Below are 19519 nucleotides of genomic sequence, written 5' to 3'. Positions count from 1 at the left end.
AACATTGCTTACATCATAACAAGAGGAGCAACCCTAGAAGACCTCAAAGAGGACTCTGTTTGGCAAAATGGGCCAGAGTTTCTGAAACGACCTGTGAAAGAGTGGCCGACAAAGTCAGCCAAAGATGTCGCTGCATACGCCAAAGAAGGTATAAACAAGCTCCAAAGGAAATGTTTTACAGCAGCACTGACCCGAGCCCAGGTGAAGAGAAACCAGCATGCTCCATCTGCTACTGCGATGCCAATGTCTCAAACCACTGCTGCGGGTAAAATTGACCAAGGCAAGGACCTGCAAAGCAGCCCCAATGGAGAAGAACACCAAATCCAAGTCCGGAGACCACCTGCTGGTTCTGCAGTGGGAAAAATCCTTGACATCAGCAAGTTCAGCAGTTTAACCAAGCTGACCAGAGTCATTGCCTGGGTGTGGAGAGCGGCCACAAAGTGGAGGAACATGCTGGCCAGAACCTCAGCCACAAGGAAGCCAAAGAGGGAGGGAATTCCCTCAGCCCAAGAGATCAAATCCAAAGCCAAAGAAGCTGCACTTACCGTCAGGGAATGTGAAGATGCGCTCAGGGATCTCTTTCTTGCGGCTCAAGAGGAGGTAACCTTTCCACACCACACTCAACAGACTTGCTGTGGTCAGGGATGAAAACACTGGACTTTGGCTCTGTGGAGGAAGATTCCAAATCTTTAATGACGAAGAAACTGCAGTACCAATCTTACCTTGCACATCATGGACAGCCACTCTCCTAGCTCAAGAAGCCCACAACGCGAATCATGAAGAGATTGCTGGTACACTCCTCCGGATGAGAAGGAAAGCCTGGGTGGTAAAAGGCCGGAAACTAGCTCAAAAGATTGTTGACAACTGTGTGACGTGCAGGAAGGCCAAGGCCAGAAGATGCCAGCAGATCATGAGTGACCTTCCGTTGGAGCGAGTAACACCAGCCAATCCATTCAAGTACACAACAGTGGACTTATTTGGACCTTACGAAGTGAAGGATGAAGTGAGAAAGAAGGTGAAACTCAAAGTGTGGGGAATTGTCTTCTGCTGCATGGTATCCAGAGCAATGCACACAGACCTTGTCAGTGACCAGTCAGCTGAAGGCTTCCTGTTAGCCTACCAACGTTTCAGGGCATTGAGAGGGCATCCAAGGAAACTGTGGTCGGATCCTGGAAAGAACTTTGTCGGAGCCAGACCTGCCCTCAAAGAGCTCTACATGTTTCTGGACCGACTGGAAAAGTCAACGCTTGAAAATGAAGCCTCCAAGCACGGCACAGAATGGAGAATCCATCCAGCAGACTTGCCTCACAGGAACGGAGCCGCTGAAGCTGCTGTCCGCACTGTGAAGCGGGCTTTGCACAATCTGGGAGGTAATGGAGTCTTCACATGGGGTGTGTTTCAAACCTTCCTTTATATGGCTTCCAACCTCGCCAATGAACGACCTATTGATGCCAGGACTCAAAGCCGGGAGGACTGTGTAGAATGCATCAGCCCAAATTCACTTCTGCTTGGAAGAACTGGACCCAGAGGAGATCCAGGGGCCTTTGACTTTGATGGCTACTCTTACAAGAGATTAAGAGCCATCCAAACAGAAGTTGACCGGTTCTGGAGGAAATGGAGCCAGTTAGCAGGACCAAACCTGTTTGTCAGGACCAAGTGGCACACAGCACACAGGAACGTGGCCATTGGAGATGTTGTCTGGCTGGCTGACCAAAACGCCCTGAGAGGTCAATTCAGGCTTGCCAGGTCGTCAATGTCAACCCTGACAAGGAAGGAATTGTAAGGGATGTGCATGTCAGAACCTTCCCCAGCTACCCAGTCTCAACTGTGAAGCCCACTCAAAAGGTGAAAAAGCACTTAACCAAAATACCTGCAACAGTTCTTCACAGGGATGTCAGACAGATCGTTGTTCTGCTTCCAGTTGAGGAGCAGCAACAAAATTAGAAATGGAACAACGGAAGAACAACTGAGTCCAGTACATCACGAAACTGGTGTGACCTCCTTGGGTTGAAGAACCAGGAGGTCAAGTGGGAGGTGTTGTGTCAAGTCCCATTGCATTGAGCCCATTCAGAAGATGCACTCAGGTGCACTCCAGTCCTGCAGGGGGCAACCACACGCCCTAGTTGGTGGAACTCAACTCTCAGGATGTGCTCTTAGGGGGACCATATTCGCCTGCGCACCCATGGGAAAGCATGGCATGAAATGTTTGGAAGTAGCTCAGAGAGCTCTCTCACCTGCTCCTGGACACAGAACACGACCACAGCTCCTGATCAGTCAGAAGACGCGACTGGTAGGATAAAACAACTTTGAATGTGGATGATGTATTGATGTCATGCTTCTCCATGCCCTTTTGATTGAATTAGTAAATCACATGCAATTTGAGTTGGATTGATTGAATTGTGCTAATTGAAGCTATGTACTTTATTGAAACTTTAGTTAAGTATGTATATTGTTACTTTAATCATTAACTAGTTTGAAATCCTATGTTAATTTGAAAGACCTCGTTTGCTTCGAGAGTCAAGTACACATTAGCATACATTTATTTTTTAGAAATACTGTAAAGAAAAGTGTTTATTGGTGTTTATTTGAGATAGTGAAAACTAATGCATGTCTGTTTATCTCCAAGGTTATCAACCTATTCCACTATTCTGTTTATGTCCAACAAAACATCTTCAAGAAAATTAAATCACAGAATATGAAGAATTGAGTTGTCCTTTGCATCCTTCAACGATTGATCAAGCAGTTTTTCAAGTTTGGGCAGAATTGTGGTCACATAAAACACACAGAACTTGACAGACACTAAAAGTGAGACCAAACTAAATCAAAGTAAAGATTTAATAGTGCAGTAATAACAGTGTATACCTTCATCTTTATATCAAACCCAGATACATTTTCAAATAACTTAATCCATGAAAATTGACTGTACAGTATGTTTTTCTTTATGAAAATAAAGATGTATATACCATGTGGACACTAGAAGAACACCAGAACACAGAGCCCCAAAATAACAAGAGTTGTAACAATAATTACATTTTATATTAATGGCAGGGCTTTGTTTTGCATCATACTCTACAGGTGCTGCTGCCATCGTGTCTGCTCCCTGGAAATGGTGCTGTAGTGTAGCGACGTGTGGAGAAGTGTAGTGTGCACCAGTGCTGTAATACTGGACTATGGCCACCAGGGGGATGTCAGGCTCCAAGAGTAAACCCTGCCAGTGATGAAGACCCCCCCCCCCAGTGTGCAGGTTGGCAAAACAAAAACCTGGTTTCCACTTGCAGCAGGTCAGTAACCGTTTCCTCCGCGTCTCGACCAGCCTGTTTCCGGGTCTCACTTAGCTACGCAGTCCACAGTTTGGCGACTCGGCCCTCTGACGTGGATCTCGTGTTCCCTCGGCCAGTGGGGGAGAAACCGCCAAATGAGTTTTGGTTTTCCAGTCATTTATGGGAGTTCAGTATCGGCTGTGCTCGTCTGTTGCCGTGACGATGACGTCCATCCAGATCCTCATGGTTTCCGCGTTGGGCGCCACCAGGAAGAAAAGGCGCTCGTACGTCTTCACACAGAACGTCAGACTGGGCCGCGGAGACTGAGGAGCAGAGGGAGACGCACAGAGGTGATGAGTCAGCGGGAACATCACATATCATGAATCGTTCTTAAAAGGTTTCAGATCAGATTCATATTTCTACTCTTCTTCTTTATTGTGTTTAAATTGGTGATCTGATCTCGTTTTAGGCCAAAGCTCAGGACTCTGGGTAACAGGAGTGTGTACGTCACACACACAACAAGGGGCTCGAGTCCTCAAGAGTTTAGAAGTCCAACACATACACACGCACACACGCACACACTTCCGTCTACACACTGTCTATTCACGTCCTGTGGTGTTGTGTACAGGAACTCACAGAGGAGGCCGTGCGAAGATGGTCGTAGTAAACTTCCTCTATTGCCTGAAAGTAGATCACTCCTTTCAGCTTCCTCTCATCACAGTCTGCAGCATTTAGAGGAGGAAGACGACAGGAGATATGATTATTGCAAAAGTTTTAGGATTTCTTTATAGGAAATTTAAGGAAATTATGAAGAAAAAATACAAGATTCTGCACACAAAAGGGAGAGGCAGTGTGAGAAAGAACGACACACAAGGAAGGGAGATATCTGATATCACCTCCCTGCAAGTCAGAACTCCTCTGTTAGTGCCTTAGCGCGCGCGCGCGCGCACACACACACACACACACACACACACACACACACACACACACACACACACACACCCTCTCCCTCTCCCTGTCCAACCTGTGTAGTAGGCGAGCCGTCTGTGGTCCATGTCAAACAGGAACCACCTCTTCTTCCAGGTCTTCACCCTACCCCCTCGCTTGGTGAGGAAGCCGGCACAGCGCCGCGGTGTCATGCGCAGGTCCATACACCCGACCACGCCGTGACCCAGGGACTCCACGTGGGTCCGGAGGTCAAAGTTCAACGTGAGGAAGAGCGGCAGGCTGCGCTGCTGGAGGGACACGTGGAGGTCTGAGCACAGTAGCTTCTCCCCAGTGAGGGAGGTCGGGGACGAGGTGACCCTTGGTGGCTTCGGTGGCTCTGGTTCTGGTTTGCGTGGGGTCTCCGGCTCTGCAGCTTCGGTCCTGGGAGAGTTTGACTCTCTCTGCCGTCGCTCCTCCATTGAAAGCAGCTTTCGCTCTTCCTGGGAACACACAGACATCACAGCGGTTTGTAGAGTTAAAGGCGTTAACGCATCAATACACCGTTACTGATCAGTAAACACACATTCCCCCATCTGCGTGTTGGTTTCTTGGAACGTCACGTGTGTGTGTGTGTGTGTGTGTGTGTGCTCGTGTGTGTGTAGAGTGGGTGTGAGTGATGGGACAGCCGTGTCTAACGCAGCGTGTCTCTGATGTCGGGCACCTGCAGGTGACTCACCCGCTCTCTGAGCAGCCTCTCCCTCTCCGCTTTGGCTTCCCTCAGCCTCCTCTCCATTTCCACCAGATCCATGACTCCCATACATGGACTGTGAGGAGGAGGAAGAGGAGGAGATGTTACATGTATGCTTAGTGTTTTAGTGTAAAAATAACATCAGGACATAAATGTGTATGATGAGATCTGGAAAATCCTCCTTTGGTTTTACTTTAACCCCTTCAAACCTTCACTGAGCCCACAGATCTAGAGTTTGACGTGATGATAGAACTCCAAATAAACTGAAACCAAACTCTGATTTATGTTTACTGCACAGCTGAAGATGGCGCTGTGTTAAAGTTCATTTACAGTGAAATAGCTGGACATGATTACATGTGCGGTGATCCCTGTGTCTGGTCTGATGAAACACAGAGTCATTGACCTCCAGCGTGAATTCCTGTCTGAGCCGATGACTCTAAATTCCTGCACATGAACTCGGCTTCACATAAAAAGTGATCCAGTGAGTTTTCGGGAAATGAAACCTTGATCTCGCAAATCTTTGACCCAGAGTTTGAACCAATAATCAGCCTCTGAGGAATAACAGCTTCCACACACATCGCTCGGCTGAGAGGCAACTGACCTGGCAGCGCGAGAGCTGTTGGTGCTGTTGCACGGAGTGAGGACGCCGCCGCCGCCGCCGTGCACCAGTCTGAGCCCATTGTGACCAGGTGGGAGCCCATTGCTGAGCCCGGGGGAAAGACTGCTGCTGTCGGGTCTGAATCCATTGCTGACTGGTCTGAAGCCGTTGCTGTTGGGTCTGAAGCTGTTGCTGTCAGGTCTCAGCTCGTTGCTGTCAGGTCTCAGCTCGTTGCTGTCAGGTCTCAGCCCGTTGCTGTGCCCGTTGCTGAGCCTATGGGAGATGGGCGGTGAAGTATACGCCTGTGGGCTCTGGATGTGTGAACCTGTTCTCACCAGGCCTGAGAGAGGACAGAGACATGCAGCTGATTAATGAATGGAGGACTAGAAAAGACAAAATCACAGGATGACAGAAGGCACAGATGCAGTCAAACTCACACACACACACTTGACCTCGTGGTCTAACCAGATATTAGCTGTGCAGCCTGTAGCTCAGAAATGTGGCCTTTGTTTAAAAGAATGTGAAGGACTCGACCACTGTGTCCAGCCTGGCGTCACATTTTCCCAGAAACCATTGTGATGAAACCAAACCAATACTTAATTTCTATCTGGGACACAAAGTAGGAGATAAAGAACTAAAAAGGATTTGAAAGACTGTAGGAAAATCCGTTGGGAGTTGACAAACAAAAGTCGGAGCTGTCAGAGGCCCTAGAGGGTGGCTGATCTGCTTGGACCCTTACAAAACCTATGACCCATTTGTTTTTTTTATTAACACATTCTTTTAAAGTTTAGTCTTTTCTATAATTGCCAGCACTTCAAATGGTGTTATCCCGTTTCTTATCTTTATTCCGCCGTGCTGCGGTAGGTTTGGCCCCTGGATCGGCCTCTGGGTCCCGTGTGAACACAGATTGTGGTTCAGGTCTGAGGCCTCAGGGACTCATCCAGTCAGTACAGGTAAATCCTGCTTTGTGCCGCACTAATAACAACCTGCTGACAGCGACACACCTTACATTCAACGGCAAGGGAGGGAACTGAGCAAACACGGGGACAAAACCAGCCCATGAGTGGAGAGTAAGAGAGGCCATTGTGCCGTGTGCTGCTGCTCTCAACTCTCAGCTTAGGCAATCAAGCGCAACAATGGGAAAGTGAAGGTGGGTTAAGTGCTCACCCTGCGCCGAGAGCGGCCTGTCGGCGAGTTTGCCGCTCCGGTACGAACTGCGTCTCCGGGGCAAACTGGACAATTCTTTGCACGGCTCCTAGAGGAAAAAGAGGCAACAGACACAGAGGTTTTAAGAGAGTCTGCGTCACTGGCGTCACCTTTGGGAACGCAGCCCCGTGTCCGGCGGTGACCAGCTGCGTACCTGAGGGGGCCTGTGGACGCTCAGAGGCGAGAGCGACATTACGCAGGGGGCCGAGCCAGTGACGTTGGACCAGTCGGCGAGCAGCTTCTTCTCCTTGCGAGCCTGGAAAGGAAGACAGGAGCCGAGGCGTTAGACATACCACATCGGGACGAGAATGAAAAAGCTGTTTTCCACCTCCATGAAAAACCCTAATGAGTTAAAAACGTAGCGCTGCCTCACCCCCCCCCCCCTCCCTGACTCACAAACACATGAGCGATTCAGTCACCACATGCAGGCCACCGTTTAACCCTTATCTGTCTGCCTGCAGCACTGTCCCATGTGAGGAGAGGACACAGGGAGAAGCCACAAGCTTCTCTCTGAATACCTCATTTCTAAGAGTTTCGCCGTGTATTCTTTGAGCACTGCGTCCCAGATTTCACAGCTCGCTCACTACTTCACCTGAGGAATATCAGTCATCTTGCTCTCAGTCGTACACACCGTCTCCTCCGTCCTGCCACTCCTCTCTACCCCCCTCCATCTCTCTCTCTCTCTCTCTCCCTCTCTCTACCTTCTCCCGCCCGTCAGCAGAGCAGACAGATTTGCGAGCGTTTTCTGGCTTACCGCTTGTTGCGAGGATGTGAAACTTCTCCCAGCTGCTCTCCTTCTTCTCTCTCACCCACACACACACACACACACACACTTTCACACACACATACAAACAAGACAGGCAGCACCCTCCCTTGCACTGCTTACTCCTCCCTCTCTCTCTCTCTCCCTCCCCCCTCCCTCCCTCTTGCATTACTCTCTCTCTCTCTCTCTCTCTCTCTCTCTCTCTCTCTCTCTCTCGGTTTACGTCACTTGATTCATAAGGTGCGTTCTTAACACTGGATGTATTTTTGTCGTCAAAAGTTTGAGTTCTGCACCTTTTCTCACTTTGTAGCTGATAAAGTAGAATCTGAAAGTGTGAGAACAATGATTCAAGAAATGTGAAAATGAAAGTCAGCTAATGCGTTGCTTTGCTTTCTTTTTCTGTTCTTACCGCTCCTCTGATAAATAAACCTCTTTTAAAGCTCATTTAAAAGAGTTTACACACTTTACCTTGTATCAGAGTTCAACTGCTGCAGTCTTCAGGGGACTTGGGTCACCAATTACCAACTAACGTCTCAATTCAGGGTGAGAACGAGATTGAACAGTGTGTGTGTGTGTGTGTGTGTGTGTGTGTGTGTGTACAGTGAAACCATAAATCCCTCTTACCATTTGCGTGGTATGCAGTAGTTCTCTCCTCTCTTTCCTTAAGGTGTTCAGCTCTCTCTCCTTCTCCCTCTCCATCTCCTTCAGCTGTCGCTCCAGCTGCTGGACTCGCTCCTGAGGAAACGACACAGGATTCCGCTCAGACCTGAACGCCACATGGTTTATACTCTTCCAGAGAGAAGCCACCCGCGGGAAGTGATTCATCCTGCGTTTATGTGATCTGCTCATTGCGCCGTGATGTTGCGATGGTGCGATGTTTTCGTCTGCGTTTGGTGAGACTGAAACAGGACGGAGCAGGACTGTCTTACTGACGGAGAGACGATGCAAATCAAGCACACGCTTTGCAAGTTAATGAGGAGCAGGATAGAGAAAGACGACGGCAGGACTCTAAGACACGGGTCACTGAACAAAGAGACAGAACAAGAAAGAGACAGACAAGGACAGAGACAGAGACAGAGACAGAAAGAGACAGAGACAGACAGAGAAGAAAGAAAGAGACAGACAAGGACAGAGACAGAAAGAGACAGACAGAGAGAGAGAGAAGAAAGAAAGAGACAGACAAGGACAGAGAGAGATACAGAAAGAGACAGGCAGAGAAAGAGAGAAACAGAAAGAGAGACAGACAGCAAAATGACAGACAGAGAGACAGAGTGACACACAGCAACAAATAAAGAAGGGACACCAGACAGACAGGTAGCCACAGGGAACGAGACAGCCAAGATAGAGCGACAGACAGAGGGACAGACAGGGACAGGGACAGAGAGAGAGAGAAAGAGAGAGAGAGAGAGAGAGAGAGAGAGAAAATAAAGAATAAAGACCAGTAGTCATCTGTTGCTGAGTCAGCTCATCTGTCTCAGACAATCCCTCTCTTCATCGCTCTCGTGTCTTCATCTTGCAGCCACATTGAGACGCTGACTTGTAAACGGAACAGAAGCTTTTTCAGAACTCCCAAACAACACGGACAAACAACTGGGACAGACAGGAGCGTCGCCATCATTCCCACGGGCAGGTTACATTCACCCACCCACCATATAAGAGATCAATCACCACCACTTCTGCGTCCTCCTGACCTTGTTCACGCTTCTGAACAGGACATGACTGCGTTCACGACAGGAAATGTTACACACGCCGCCTAGAATGCAAGTCTGTCAGGAGGATCAGTCAGAGGTGAAGCTTTAGGTGGCCCGTGGCTCGTTGTGCTGTGAGGACCGTCGTTAGCGTCTCGCCATCATTACGTCGTCTGTGACAAACCGTCAGACGGGAGGGGGAGAAGTGTGAATCAAGCTTACTTAGGCCTAAACAATCTGAGCGGTCACGGGTTTGTTTTTAAATGCTGCCAGTTTACAGCAAATGTTGATTTCACGTCACAAAAGTGTTGACGTCAATAATGAGGGAAGTCTTTCTGATTCTGTACTTTCATCATATCAACCAGCTGCGTTTTCAAACTGGGAGTCATGCTTGTATTGATTCATCTCTTAGTCGCTCCTCTTCCTCCTCCTCCTCAATCTGGCCTCTGATGTGATTAATTGGCTCTTCTCTGAGGAGTCATGTGACCTGTAGGGAGATGGCAGCGGGCGAGCAAGCGAGCATGAAGTAAGGAGCGGAGAGGGAGAAGAGGGGAGCGAGTCCTAACCTGCAGTGACAGCCATGCACACTGAGCAAAAGAACCTGTGTGTGTGTGTGGGTGTGTGTGTTCGAGTTTGGCAGCTCGTGGTGGTTGCTGAGGCCAATCAGAAAAGAGCTGATGTTTGGGATGTGGCTTTAAAGAGACGGTACTTAGAAATGGCACGTTTTCACTCAGTGTACACGGTGATGCAAGAGTAGAAACGTTACGATTGTGTTTTTTTGGCGCATTTAAGCATTGCTGAAGTTTCAAAATAGGTCCTTGAATGCACCAAATGTGTCTTCCTGCTGATGCTCATGCTGTCACATGACGTACCTGCGCCGTGTTGACCACGTGCTGCTGGCTGGAGATCTCCGCCTCCCTCCCCGTCTCCCTCCCGCTCTCCGTCTCTCCTTCGCTCTCTTTGTCGGTGGCACCCTCGTCCTCCTCGCCGATGCCGCTCTCTTGCTCCAGAACGCTAAACTCCCAGTCCTCAAACGCTCGAGCTGCCGCCTCCATCGCCTCCTTCTCCTGCATCAAACGCACCACCACAAGGTTCAATACAACTCAACTCTATAGGAAATGACAGACTCATTATCCAACATGACAACTCGTGAATTATACCTATTTTGAGAAATAGGTGTCTCATTCATTTATTTGTTTAACCCTTTTACTTGTACTATCTTTAACCAATTGGAATTTTACGCAACAGCTATCTTTCTACCCAGCAAAAGACTTCAGTTACACTTTATTAAGATAGAAATCAAAACTTCTCAAACCCCCTCAATCAATCATTTATGCAGGTGTTCATCCTGTTTGTTTCTCTGTCACAATCCTTTCTGTCTGCTCTCACTCAGGAAGAAACATGTCACACACACACACACACTACATAAACTAAAATACTGACCTGCTGCACTCGAACGCCTCATTACACTCATAATTTAAGACAAAGCCGAGTCTCCTGTTCAGTCACATTCACAAGGCACCATGCACTGTGTGTGTGTGTGTGTGTGTGTTTTGGTGGAAATTCCGGCAGCTTGACACATCAGGTTGAACAGGTACAATCAGTACAAGGCACACACACACACACACACACACACACACACACACACACACATATATTTAAACATTGTGAAACCAGAAAACAACAAGTACAGAGGCCAGCACCATGATGTGTGTGTGTGTGTGTGTTTAACAGATGATGTTAAAGATAAGGAAGATAAAGAAGAATGAGGCTTTCATGTTACGAATGCCATCCGTGAAGAGCTGACAGCTTTTCTGAATTTACAATTTACAATCAATCCACACACTTTTGTGTCGGATTTGACCTTGAGTTCCTAATTCAAATTTTGGTGTGTGAAGATCATCACTTTATCAGCTTCTCATTACATGGAGGAGTGAGGGTGCAGCCACGCTTTGCTCTGTGTGTGTGTGTGTGTGTGTGTGTGAATGAGGAGAGGCTAGAGTTCATCTGTCATTCACGAAAGAAAAGTTGAAGGTATTTGTTGTTGTCATTGATTCAACCCTTCACAGCAGGAGGGCGTGCAGAGCCGGCTTTTCTGTCTACACCTTCTCAGAGTGCCTCACGCTTGGTCCTCAACCTTCTCTACCTCCTCTCTCTACAAAAGGGTGTGAGGTTCCCCCCCCCCGCGTCCCCGCTCTCAGCCCCTCACCTGCTGCAGCTGCACTGTGAGCTGCTCTCTCTGGCTCTCTGGCTGGGTCGGGATCAGCCTCTCCTTTGCCTCACAGCTGCTCCTCAGCTCCTCCACCCTGCTCCTCTCCTGCTCCAGGCTCTCCCGCTCCTACTCGCAAGACAGAGACTGAATGATTTCACTTCTGTTTCGTCAATTCACAATCAGGGTAAAGGCGGTTTACAAAGTTTCTTAAGGATGATCTGAAACATCTGTGTGCAAATCATAGACTGTTGAAACTGGGGACATGTAACGAGGACAACACACACTGACCATCACTCCGCCTCCACTAATGCACACACCAAACCTCAAACACTGTAAATAGTTTGATAAGGAATACATCTATACTTGTGGTTCACAAGCCTCCTGTCAATCGATGCTCAAAACACTGACCAGTGCACTAAAACTCACACAATCAGTGTCTCTTACCTTGTGTTTGTCTTTGTGTCTGTGTCTGTCCCTGCGTTTGCTCTCCTGCTGGAGCGCCTGCAGCGTCTGTGTGTGCCGGTGCAGCTGGCTCGTCTCCGTCTGCAGCTCGCCCTGCAGCAGGGCGATCTCCAGCTGCAGCTGAAACCACAGGAGAGGAGACGGCGGTGAGGTGAATCGCGAAGCGGCCACTTGAACGTGCCGAGTTCAGCGGAGACGTAAAGGACAAGCGACAAGTGACAAGCTCCCCCCTTTCATTACTGTTTGAAGAGCATTCTGGGAGTCTCATTAGACACAGCGAGACAATCTCCTCACCTCTATCTTCAGCTCCTCCTTCTGCTGGTCGATCTCCGTGATTCGCCGTTGGAGCATGGAGGGCGACGGCAGGACCCTGGCTGAGCCCACCTCCAACTTCTTAATGCAAGACTGGCGGAGGAAAACAGACAGAGCGAGTCAGAGTCAGGCTGATAAACAGGGATGAATCATAGTCTTCATTTTTACACCTCAAAACTCAACTAAGGAGGGAAAATGCCGTCTGTGTAACTGTGACTTTAACCTAATAAACTGTTATGAATGAACTCATAATTTTAGAAGGTCAATGTAAATGAATGACAGAATGAAGCGGAGCATGTTTTGCATTGCAAATGAGCTGTCAGAGGAGATGGGGAGATTGTCCATACGGAATAACTTCCAAATGAACTCTGTCTCTTCACTAAATCGTATGTTGATGTATGAACTCCAGTCGTTCTCTATGATATAATAAGATAAATGTCTAATCACTTTAACTCCATAACAAAAGGACCAGAGTCTACGCTGCTTCAGCTCTCGTTTAGATCAGAGCACATTTATTCTGATCAGATTTTCAGTTATTTGCCAGTTGAAACAGATGATTTCCTGCCCTGATGGAGGCTCTTTGCTCACACACAGCTGCTACATAATCATGCCTCTAGTTTGGCATGAGAGCTCCTGGCCAATGATCAGATTACAACCTGCAGTCTCATGGGTTAGACAGGCTCCATCACACACAGGCTCCCTCCCTCCCTCACACACACACACACACACACACACACACACACACAGGCTCCATCGCTCGCTCACCTTCTCGCTCTCTGTGCTGCTGCTCTCCGCGTCCGACTCCGCCCCCGAGGAGACGGGACTTTGCCCTCCCGCCACTCGGGTGATCCACGGTGGCGTCCCCTGCTCCCACTGGCTCCTGGGGCTGTCCATGTTGTGCCGGGGCATTGCTGAAGGTGGAGGAGAGGAAGAGGAGGAGGAGGAGGGGGGAGGCAACATGACTTCAGTGAATATTGTTGTAACCTAATCTGCTGCGTGGCTGAAGGTATCAGAGGCGGGTCAGGTGACAGTTTGCACAGGGAGATCCCAGTTGAGTGACGCGCTGAGCTGCATTTTAGAAGGCAGAAACCCCCCCACTGCCCCCCGCCCCCCTCGCCAGAAACCAGAGTGCACGGCACCGCACAGTGAAGAGGAAGCAATACTGAAAGAGAAGCGAGAGAGCGAGAGAGCGCAGGACGTGGGTGTGTGTGTGTGTGTGTGTGTGTGTGTGTGTGTGTGTGTGTGTGTGTGTGTGTGTGTGTGTGTGTGTGTGTGTGTGTGCATCAGGGTCGGTGGGCACAAGCGTGACAATTAATAACCCGTCTGTCTGCGGCATGTCGAGTCCCAGCACGACCAGAGAGTGAATGAAACAACTGATACTCTCCTATAAGGGGAAACCACCGACATGTTTGAGGACATCACAATGCACTTTGAAGTACTGTGTGTGTGCGTGTGTTTACTCTCCTCTACATCAAAGTGTTTTTTAACGCTTGGCTATACTTCAAACTACAGGCCCCATAGTGTCCTGGTGTCTTTGTCCACAGGATTTATCTGTGTGCTCTCGCTTTACACAAAAGCAGACACACACACACACACACACACACACACACACACACACACACACACACACACACACACACGTTTATTCTCAACTACTTTTGTGGGAAAATACTTCTGATTCCTATTGTTGGAATTTTTCCCACCGTCTCTCTCTCCCGCCCCCCCCGTTTCTCCCTCTCTCTCTCTCTCTCTCCGTCCAGGCCTTATTAGGGAAAGCGATAAATACACAGGTCAGATAAGAGTGAAGGCTTCCAAACAACCACTGGCACACTGACACTGAAGGGGGGGGGGGGGGGCTGACAGGGGTAAGTTGTTTGATCTTGACTTTCATTTGCTTTCTGTCCTATCAATCCTAAAACGCATCCAAGAGGAGAATTTGCCCCTGAAGTGTTTACAAGTTCCAGTGAAAAGAAAGAGAGAGCAGCTGATCGAGTTAACAAACAGCAACAGTTAGTCAGTGTTTGTATTCTGACCTCCAGCTAAAGTCCACAGATACACTATCAACACCTGAGAGTGGGCGGCGAGAGAGAGAGAGAGAGAGAGAGAGAGAGAGAGAGAGAGAGAGAGAGAGAGAGAGAGAGAGAGAGAGAGAGAGAGAGAGAGAGAGTAAAGTCCATGTCCATTCATGTCAAACAGCGGTATGTCAGATGCAGCAAACAAAAGGCTAAACAAACAACACGCTGACGAGCGAGTGTGAGACAGCGAGGGACACACACACACACACACACACACACAGAAACACCGACTGGAAAAAAGTGTTGAGATTCTCAGAGAGAGAGAGAAGAGGTCAGGGGTCAGATTGAGAGCGAGATTAAAGAGCAAAAGGACTTTTTAAATTTGCCCCAAATAATTGGTGTTGATTGCAGGGGAGGGGAGCGTCCCTGGAGACGCAGATAGCAACATGGAGTGTGTATGTGTGTGCGAGTGTGTGTGTGTGTGTGTGTTATATCATTTCCACCCAGAGCTGACACAACACATAACCCTCAAGTCCCAGAACAACACTGGAAGACATACTCAGCAAATTACTCTGTCTGCAGCGTTAATCAGAGACCGCAACTCCACAATAACGCCAACAGCTGACTCACCAACACACACACACACACACACACACACACACACACACACACACACAGTCAGACCGGCGTGAGGGAGTCGGCCGGGGTGTCGTAATCTCTTGCCACGTGCTCAAATCCACAACGTGTCTCCCTGGTGACGTCTCGATAGATCTGCATTCATCTCACGGGTGTGTTCAATGGACTGATAGAGGCCGATCAATATACAGTTCATGTCGGTCCAGTCTCTCTCATAACAACGGAAAAATGTCATATTTCTGGAATTTAGGCAGTCTATTCTCAGTTTGTTCACCATGGAGTGTCAGGTTTCACTCAGGTTTAGTGCAGCCGAGGCGTCAACACGACAGCGAGCTGCTAGGTTTGACTCCACAGTGTTTTGCCAACATCATTCTACACAAAACACGTGATGATGACAAACAAACAACAAACGATCATGATCCTCAAAAAGTGCAAACTGTGTGTGTTGGCAGTAACACAAACAGTCCCGTCCCCATCAGGCCCCCTCACTGACACAAAAGTTACATATTCTTTATAGACCACAATTACAGGCTGTGGCTTCTATAAAACAGACCAATCTCCAGTCTTACAGGCTCTTTGGTCAGAAACAGGCCTGACATCATCACATCAGTATCTTTAAGCGCACACTGTTTCCAGAGGAGGTCCAGTAAGTTTCCCTGTGGCTGCAGAATCGACTTCACAGGCTCACGAACCCTCAGCAAACGGCGACAATGTTTAAAACCCGACACGTGGAGCCGCCAACTCCTGTGTCTCCATTCGAGTCGAGCTTCAAAACGTTGTTGCCCAGGCTGGAAATCGGGACGCTCCAGACTCAAATCTGGCTTATCCAACGTGTACAGATTGAGCCACGACTGTCCCAGTTTAGCTCGTGACCTTTGTACACTTATGGGCCGGTCACGTCCTGTCAGGTTTGGGTACTGACCATTCTGCAGCTATGCTTTAATAAAATGAGGACACATCTGTGACTGTGTTGAGGAAATTGAATATTATCAGAAACGCAAGAATATCAAAGTAATGACTAATTCAAAGCTTTGTGTATGAAACAAAAGCAGGATCATGAGCACACACATGTTTAGCTCCCGTTCTGTTCGCTGTGTGTACACCCTGCAGCCACATCAACACTTTGACATCTTTATGGACCTTCAGCCCACTGACTTGCGGCCAAAGAGCACAATGACATCAGTTGGATTAAAAGGAGCTGGAATACTCAGCGGTGACCTCTGGACCTGCTGAGCGTGGCTCCTGCTGGCCCGGAGCCAGAGAGCAGGAAGCTGTCATCGCAGTGTGAGCGTCTGAGCAGGACGAGCAGGTGAGAGGAGAGAAGAGAGAGCTTTGGCGGCGGCCCAGCTGTCACAATGTCGCTGTGACAACAAAAACAACCCAACCTATCCTGTCTGTAACCTGGGAGGGACCGCAAACGGTGAAACGACTATGCTGCAACTAAGAGGTGGAAGACTTTAAGTGCCGCACAAAGTCTCTATAGGCAAGAGTGACAAGTAAAGACGCACTGGCTTTAGATGCACGTGCCGCTGCAACAAACTCAGCATTCCACCCCAACAGATTCATCCCGTCAGCCCACGTAACATTTCAAGACGCACATTCATACAGTAACAAAGCTGCACCTACTAAGTTAAGCTCTTTGCTCGTCCTCCTGTTTTTGTTTCCATTACTTAAAAGCATCAAACGCACATATTCTTTTCATCTGAATCAATACTGTATAACCAAGTTCACAGAACCCAGGTAACAACAAACTTTATGTTAAATCCTTTTGAGTACACTCAATATCCAAAGAGAGGCGCTGTCACTCACTTTGAACCCAACGTTATCTGTGAATCTATCTTGGGCCAAAATACTTAAACCTCTGCACCGAGCACTCAATGTCCTTAAAGTGAAATTGACCATCAGAGCATAAACACTTGCCTGTACTGTATTTTTGGGAACACTGTGTTGTCAGTTCCTTTCCGCATACCTGCAGGAAACCGGCCGATGAGGTGATGTCAGTTTGATATATTTGCAATCCAGCAACATGGATTTTCACTTGGACAGATTCTCAACTGTCATCTCCAAGTACGATACCAGTTCCTCTACCTACAGCAGCTTCAACCAGACCAGAATGCAACACCAGCAGCAAGACGTCGCACTGAATGTGAAGAATGCAGCCCCCATTACACACACACACACACACACACACACACACACACACACACACACACACACACACACACACACACACACACACACACACACACACACACACACACTAAAAAGCTGCTGATGCCTACACACTCTTTACACACTTGTGGTCGTTGGCACCGCTACAGAAACCTCCATGACACTTCTCCGGACTTTACACATCTTCCTCATCACCAACAAAAAAGCTTTACACTGTTGTTTTGACACATTGAAGGGACCAATACAGAATTTATTGTGCAGAAATGGTGGATTCCACCTTTAACTTCCTGCTAGACTTGCTAGACCACCATCGTACTCAACCACTACTACAGTTACAGGTAAGTTACAACTGCATGAAAAATGTAGAAGAAGAAGTCGCACACTGTAGCCAATGTGGAAGAACCCTCGCCGAAGTGAAGCGGACCTACAAGTACTCTAAGTTTCTACATATTTAGGCTTAGTGGCTTCGGTGGACTTACAGCCAAACACACAACAACAACAACATTGTGAAGAAAGGTACAACTAGATGAAGCTGCTTGAATTTCAGCTGAACCTACTACAAAGTAATGTAGTCGTGTGGGTGTGTGTGTATATAGGCTTTAATTACATCCATACACACACACAACTTATTAGTGGAAACAACCTGAATGCGGATATGAAGAAACGCTGTGAGAAAGATCTCTCAAGGCCCTGATGTGTAATTGCTGCTGGCATTGGTACAGGTTCACAGATTCCATTGGCCTGAGAAAATCACTGTAATGCAACAGAGCAGAGGTGAGCCATTAAAGACGGGCTGGGATGCAGGGCTCAGACAAAGATTTGTCCAATGCCGGTCAAAACAAGACGTGCCTGAGTATGTACTGTATGTGTGTGTGAGAGAGAGCGAAAGAGGAACACAGAATAGATAAAAGGCAGAACTCCCCAGACAGCAACCTTCCTCAACCCCAGGCCATCTTTCCTCACTGTGCACTCCCACCCTCTGTTTACCCTGATGGAGGGATAAAGGCCAGATATCCCAGGGACATTGTAAACAAAAGGGAAAACTGTGTAAACGGAACTGGCTGTCACGGGACTGGAAGGTCTGGAAAACTCAACAGGAGGTGCTGCAAGTGCTCCCACAGACAGGAAACGAGTCACCAGAATCGTGAAGGTCCTCCATTAGGATTAAAGGCTGGGGCCAGGACAATATAGAGAAGGAATGCAGGCAATAAGCTGAGCCTGTTTACCGTTTGACGCAAAGCGCGATCTTGAATGCAGCACGAGGGAGGTACGTTCACGTGTAAAGCAGCAGCGTTAAGGCTCACTGGGAGTCACTCATGTCAAGGAATTCAGTCATTAACGACTAACTAGTCAGACATGCTGGAATAGAATATGTGGATGTGGAGTTTATTTTGTGTTTATTTCTTAAATTAACAAACCAAATCTGTGTCGTGCTCCTTCAATTTGGCTACTTTGGAGGGTTTTATGTACCGAATGAGAAGTTGTTTGTTGTTATTGTTTACTACAGGAAAACTGGCAGAAAGTGTCGCAAAAAGAACAAAATGTATATAAAATAAGGAAGCGGCTCTTACCTGGAGTTAACTTACAACATAGCGCCAAACTCGGTCGGAATGAACGAAGTGGAAGCCGAGCAAAAACGAGCTTTCAAACGTGGAACCGCTTTCACTTTCAACCCAAAGCGAGTCCGGGTGCGTTCAATGTCCCCGTGACGCCCCGCGGGAGCTTCACCTCTCCGGGGCTCTGCTGCCGCTTTCTGTCTTGATTTTAATCCCTCCGGGCCGAGCGGAGCGACGGAGCAGCGAGAGCCGAGTGTCGGTGTCAACAGGTGAGCGTGATAGGAGCGCATGTGGAGGAGGAGGAGGAGGAGGAGGAGGGGGAGGACAGGAGGAGGGGTATGAGGAGGAGGAAGATGAAGAGGAGGCTACCGACTAATAAAGCCAATGTCTCGGTCCGTAGTGCTGCTGGTGTCAAGACCAGAGTCTGGTTCCAGTCCTGCACCCAGGTGGGACTTTCTATTGTGGGACCTGACGGGCTTTGACGCTAAAGTGTCATCCGGGAACGCTGCCAGTGTCTCTCATACAGTTTTCCTAACAAGCCCCGGAGGGAACGTCCCAACATTATCACCGGACAGAAAATAGGATTTATAAGCTCAACGTAAAGTCCATACTGAGGAGGGGCGGACTGGATCTGCTGTAACATATTTAAAAGTATTTCCTCCACATCGTCATAAAATAAAGGTCAGGTTTATTTGTTGACTTTTATTTTCCAAATAAAAGTCAACATATTTGGACCATCTAGGAATATTACATGACGCTAGTCAATGTAAACTCCATATTTGGTCGTGGAGTCTGGGGAAAGTTGCGACAAACATCTCTAGTTAGAAAATAGCAGTTAGAAAAAAAGCTATTTTTGTAATAACAGCTGAGCCCATCTGGGAACATAGGCAGTATCATTGAAGTATTAAGTTACTCTAATAGTTTTTAGAACAATCCACTACTAATATTCTGACACTGCTGTGTG

General features: G+C 48.1%; 1 protein-coding gene across 3 annotated transcripts; it reads right to left on the bottom strand.

Moving 5' to 3' along the window:
- Positions 1-2817: 2817 nt before the first annotated feature.
- phldb3 (pleckstrin homology-like domain, family B, member 3) lies at positions 2818-18984 on the bottom strand. 3 transcript variants are annotated; one of them, XM_076148421.1, is made up of 15 exons: positions 18571-18981; positions 17643-17752; positions 12942-13087; positions 12159-12269; positions 11847-11984; positions 11400-11528; positions 10063-10257; positions 8127-8237; positions 6894-6995; positions 6701-6788; positions 5537-5873; positions 4924-5011; positions 4285-4687; positions 3897-3982; positions 2818-3583 (listed from the first exon to the last, which is right to left on the bottom strand). In XM_076148421.1, the coding sequence occupies exons 2-15, from the start codon at positions 17734-17736 to the stop codon at positions 3449-3451; spliced, it is 2163 nt and encodes a 720-aa protein (XP_076004536.1). In that variant the 5' UTR covers positions 17737-17752; positions 18571-18981; the 3' UTR covers positions 2818-3448. The 3 variants fall into 3 exon arrangements, with proteins under 3 accessions (XP_076004536.1, XP_076004537.1, XP_076004538.1); XM_076148422.1 differs by lacking the exon at positions 3897-3982 and having other exon boundaries at positions 18571-18984; XM_076148423.1 differs by lacking the exon at positions 17643-17752 and having other exon boundaries at positions 18571-18978.
- Between the last annotated feature and the right edge of the window lie 535 nt (positions 18985-19519).

The sequence above is a fragment of the Genypterus blacodes genome, unplaced genomic scaffold (assembly GCF_046128005.1).
Source record: "Genypterus blacodes isolate CSIRO-AG114 ecotype Tasmania unplaced genomic scaffold, CSIRO-AGI_Gbla_v1 ptg000040l_1, whole genome shotgun sequence".
NCBI classification, from domain to species: domain Eukaryota; kingdom Metazoa; phylum Chordata; class Actinopteri; order Ophidiiformes; family Ophidiidae; genus Genypterus; species Genypterus blacodes.
The sequence above is the reverse complement of the archived record's forward strand: the minus strand, read 5'-3'. Positions and strand labels throughout refer to the sequence as shown.

Bases quoted from the DNA above. Each gene is read 5' to 3' on its own strand.
- phldb3 (XM_076148421.1), bottom strand. From the start codon at position 17,736: ATGGAATCTGTGAACCTGTACCAATGCCAGCAGCAATTACACATCAGG. The intron at 12,270-12,941 runs GTGAGCGAGCGA...TTCCTCCGCCAG, and splicing joins GCAGCACAGAGAGCGAGAAG to TCTTGCATTAAGAAGTTGGA. The intron at 11,529-11,846 runs GTAAGAGACACT...TCTTGCGAGTAG, and splicing joins GACACAAAGACAAACACAAG to GAGCGGGAGAGCCTGGAGCA.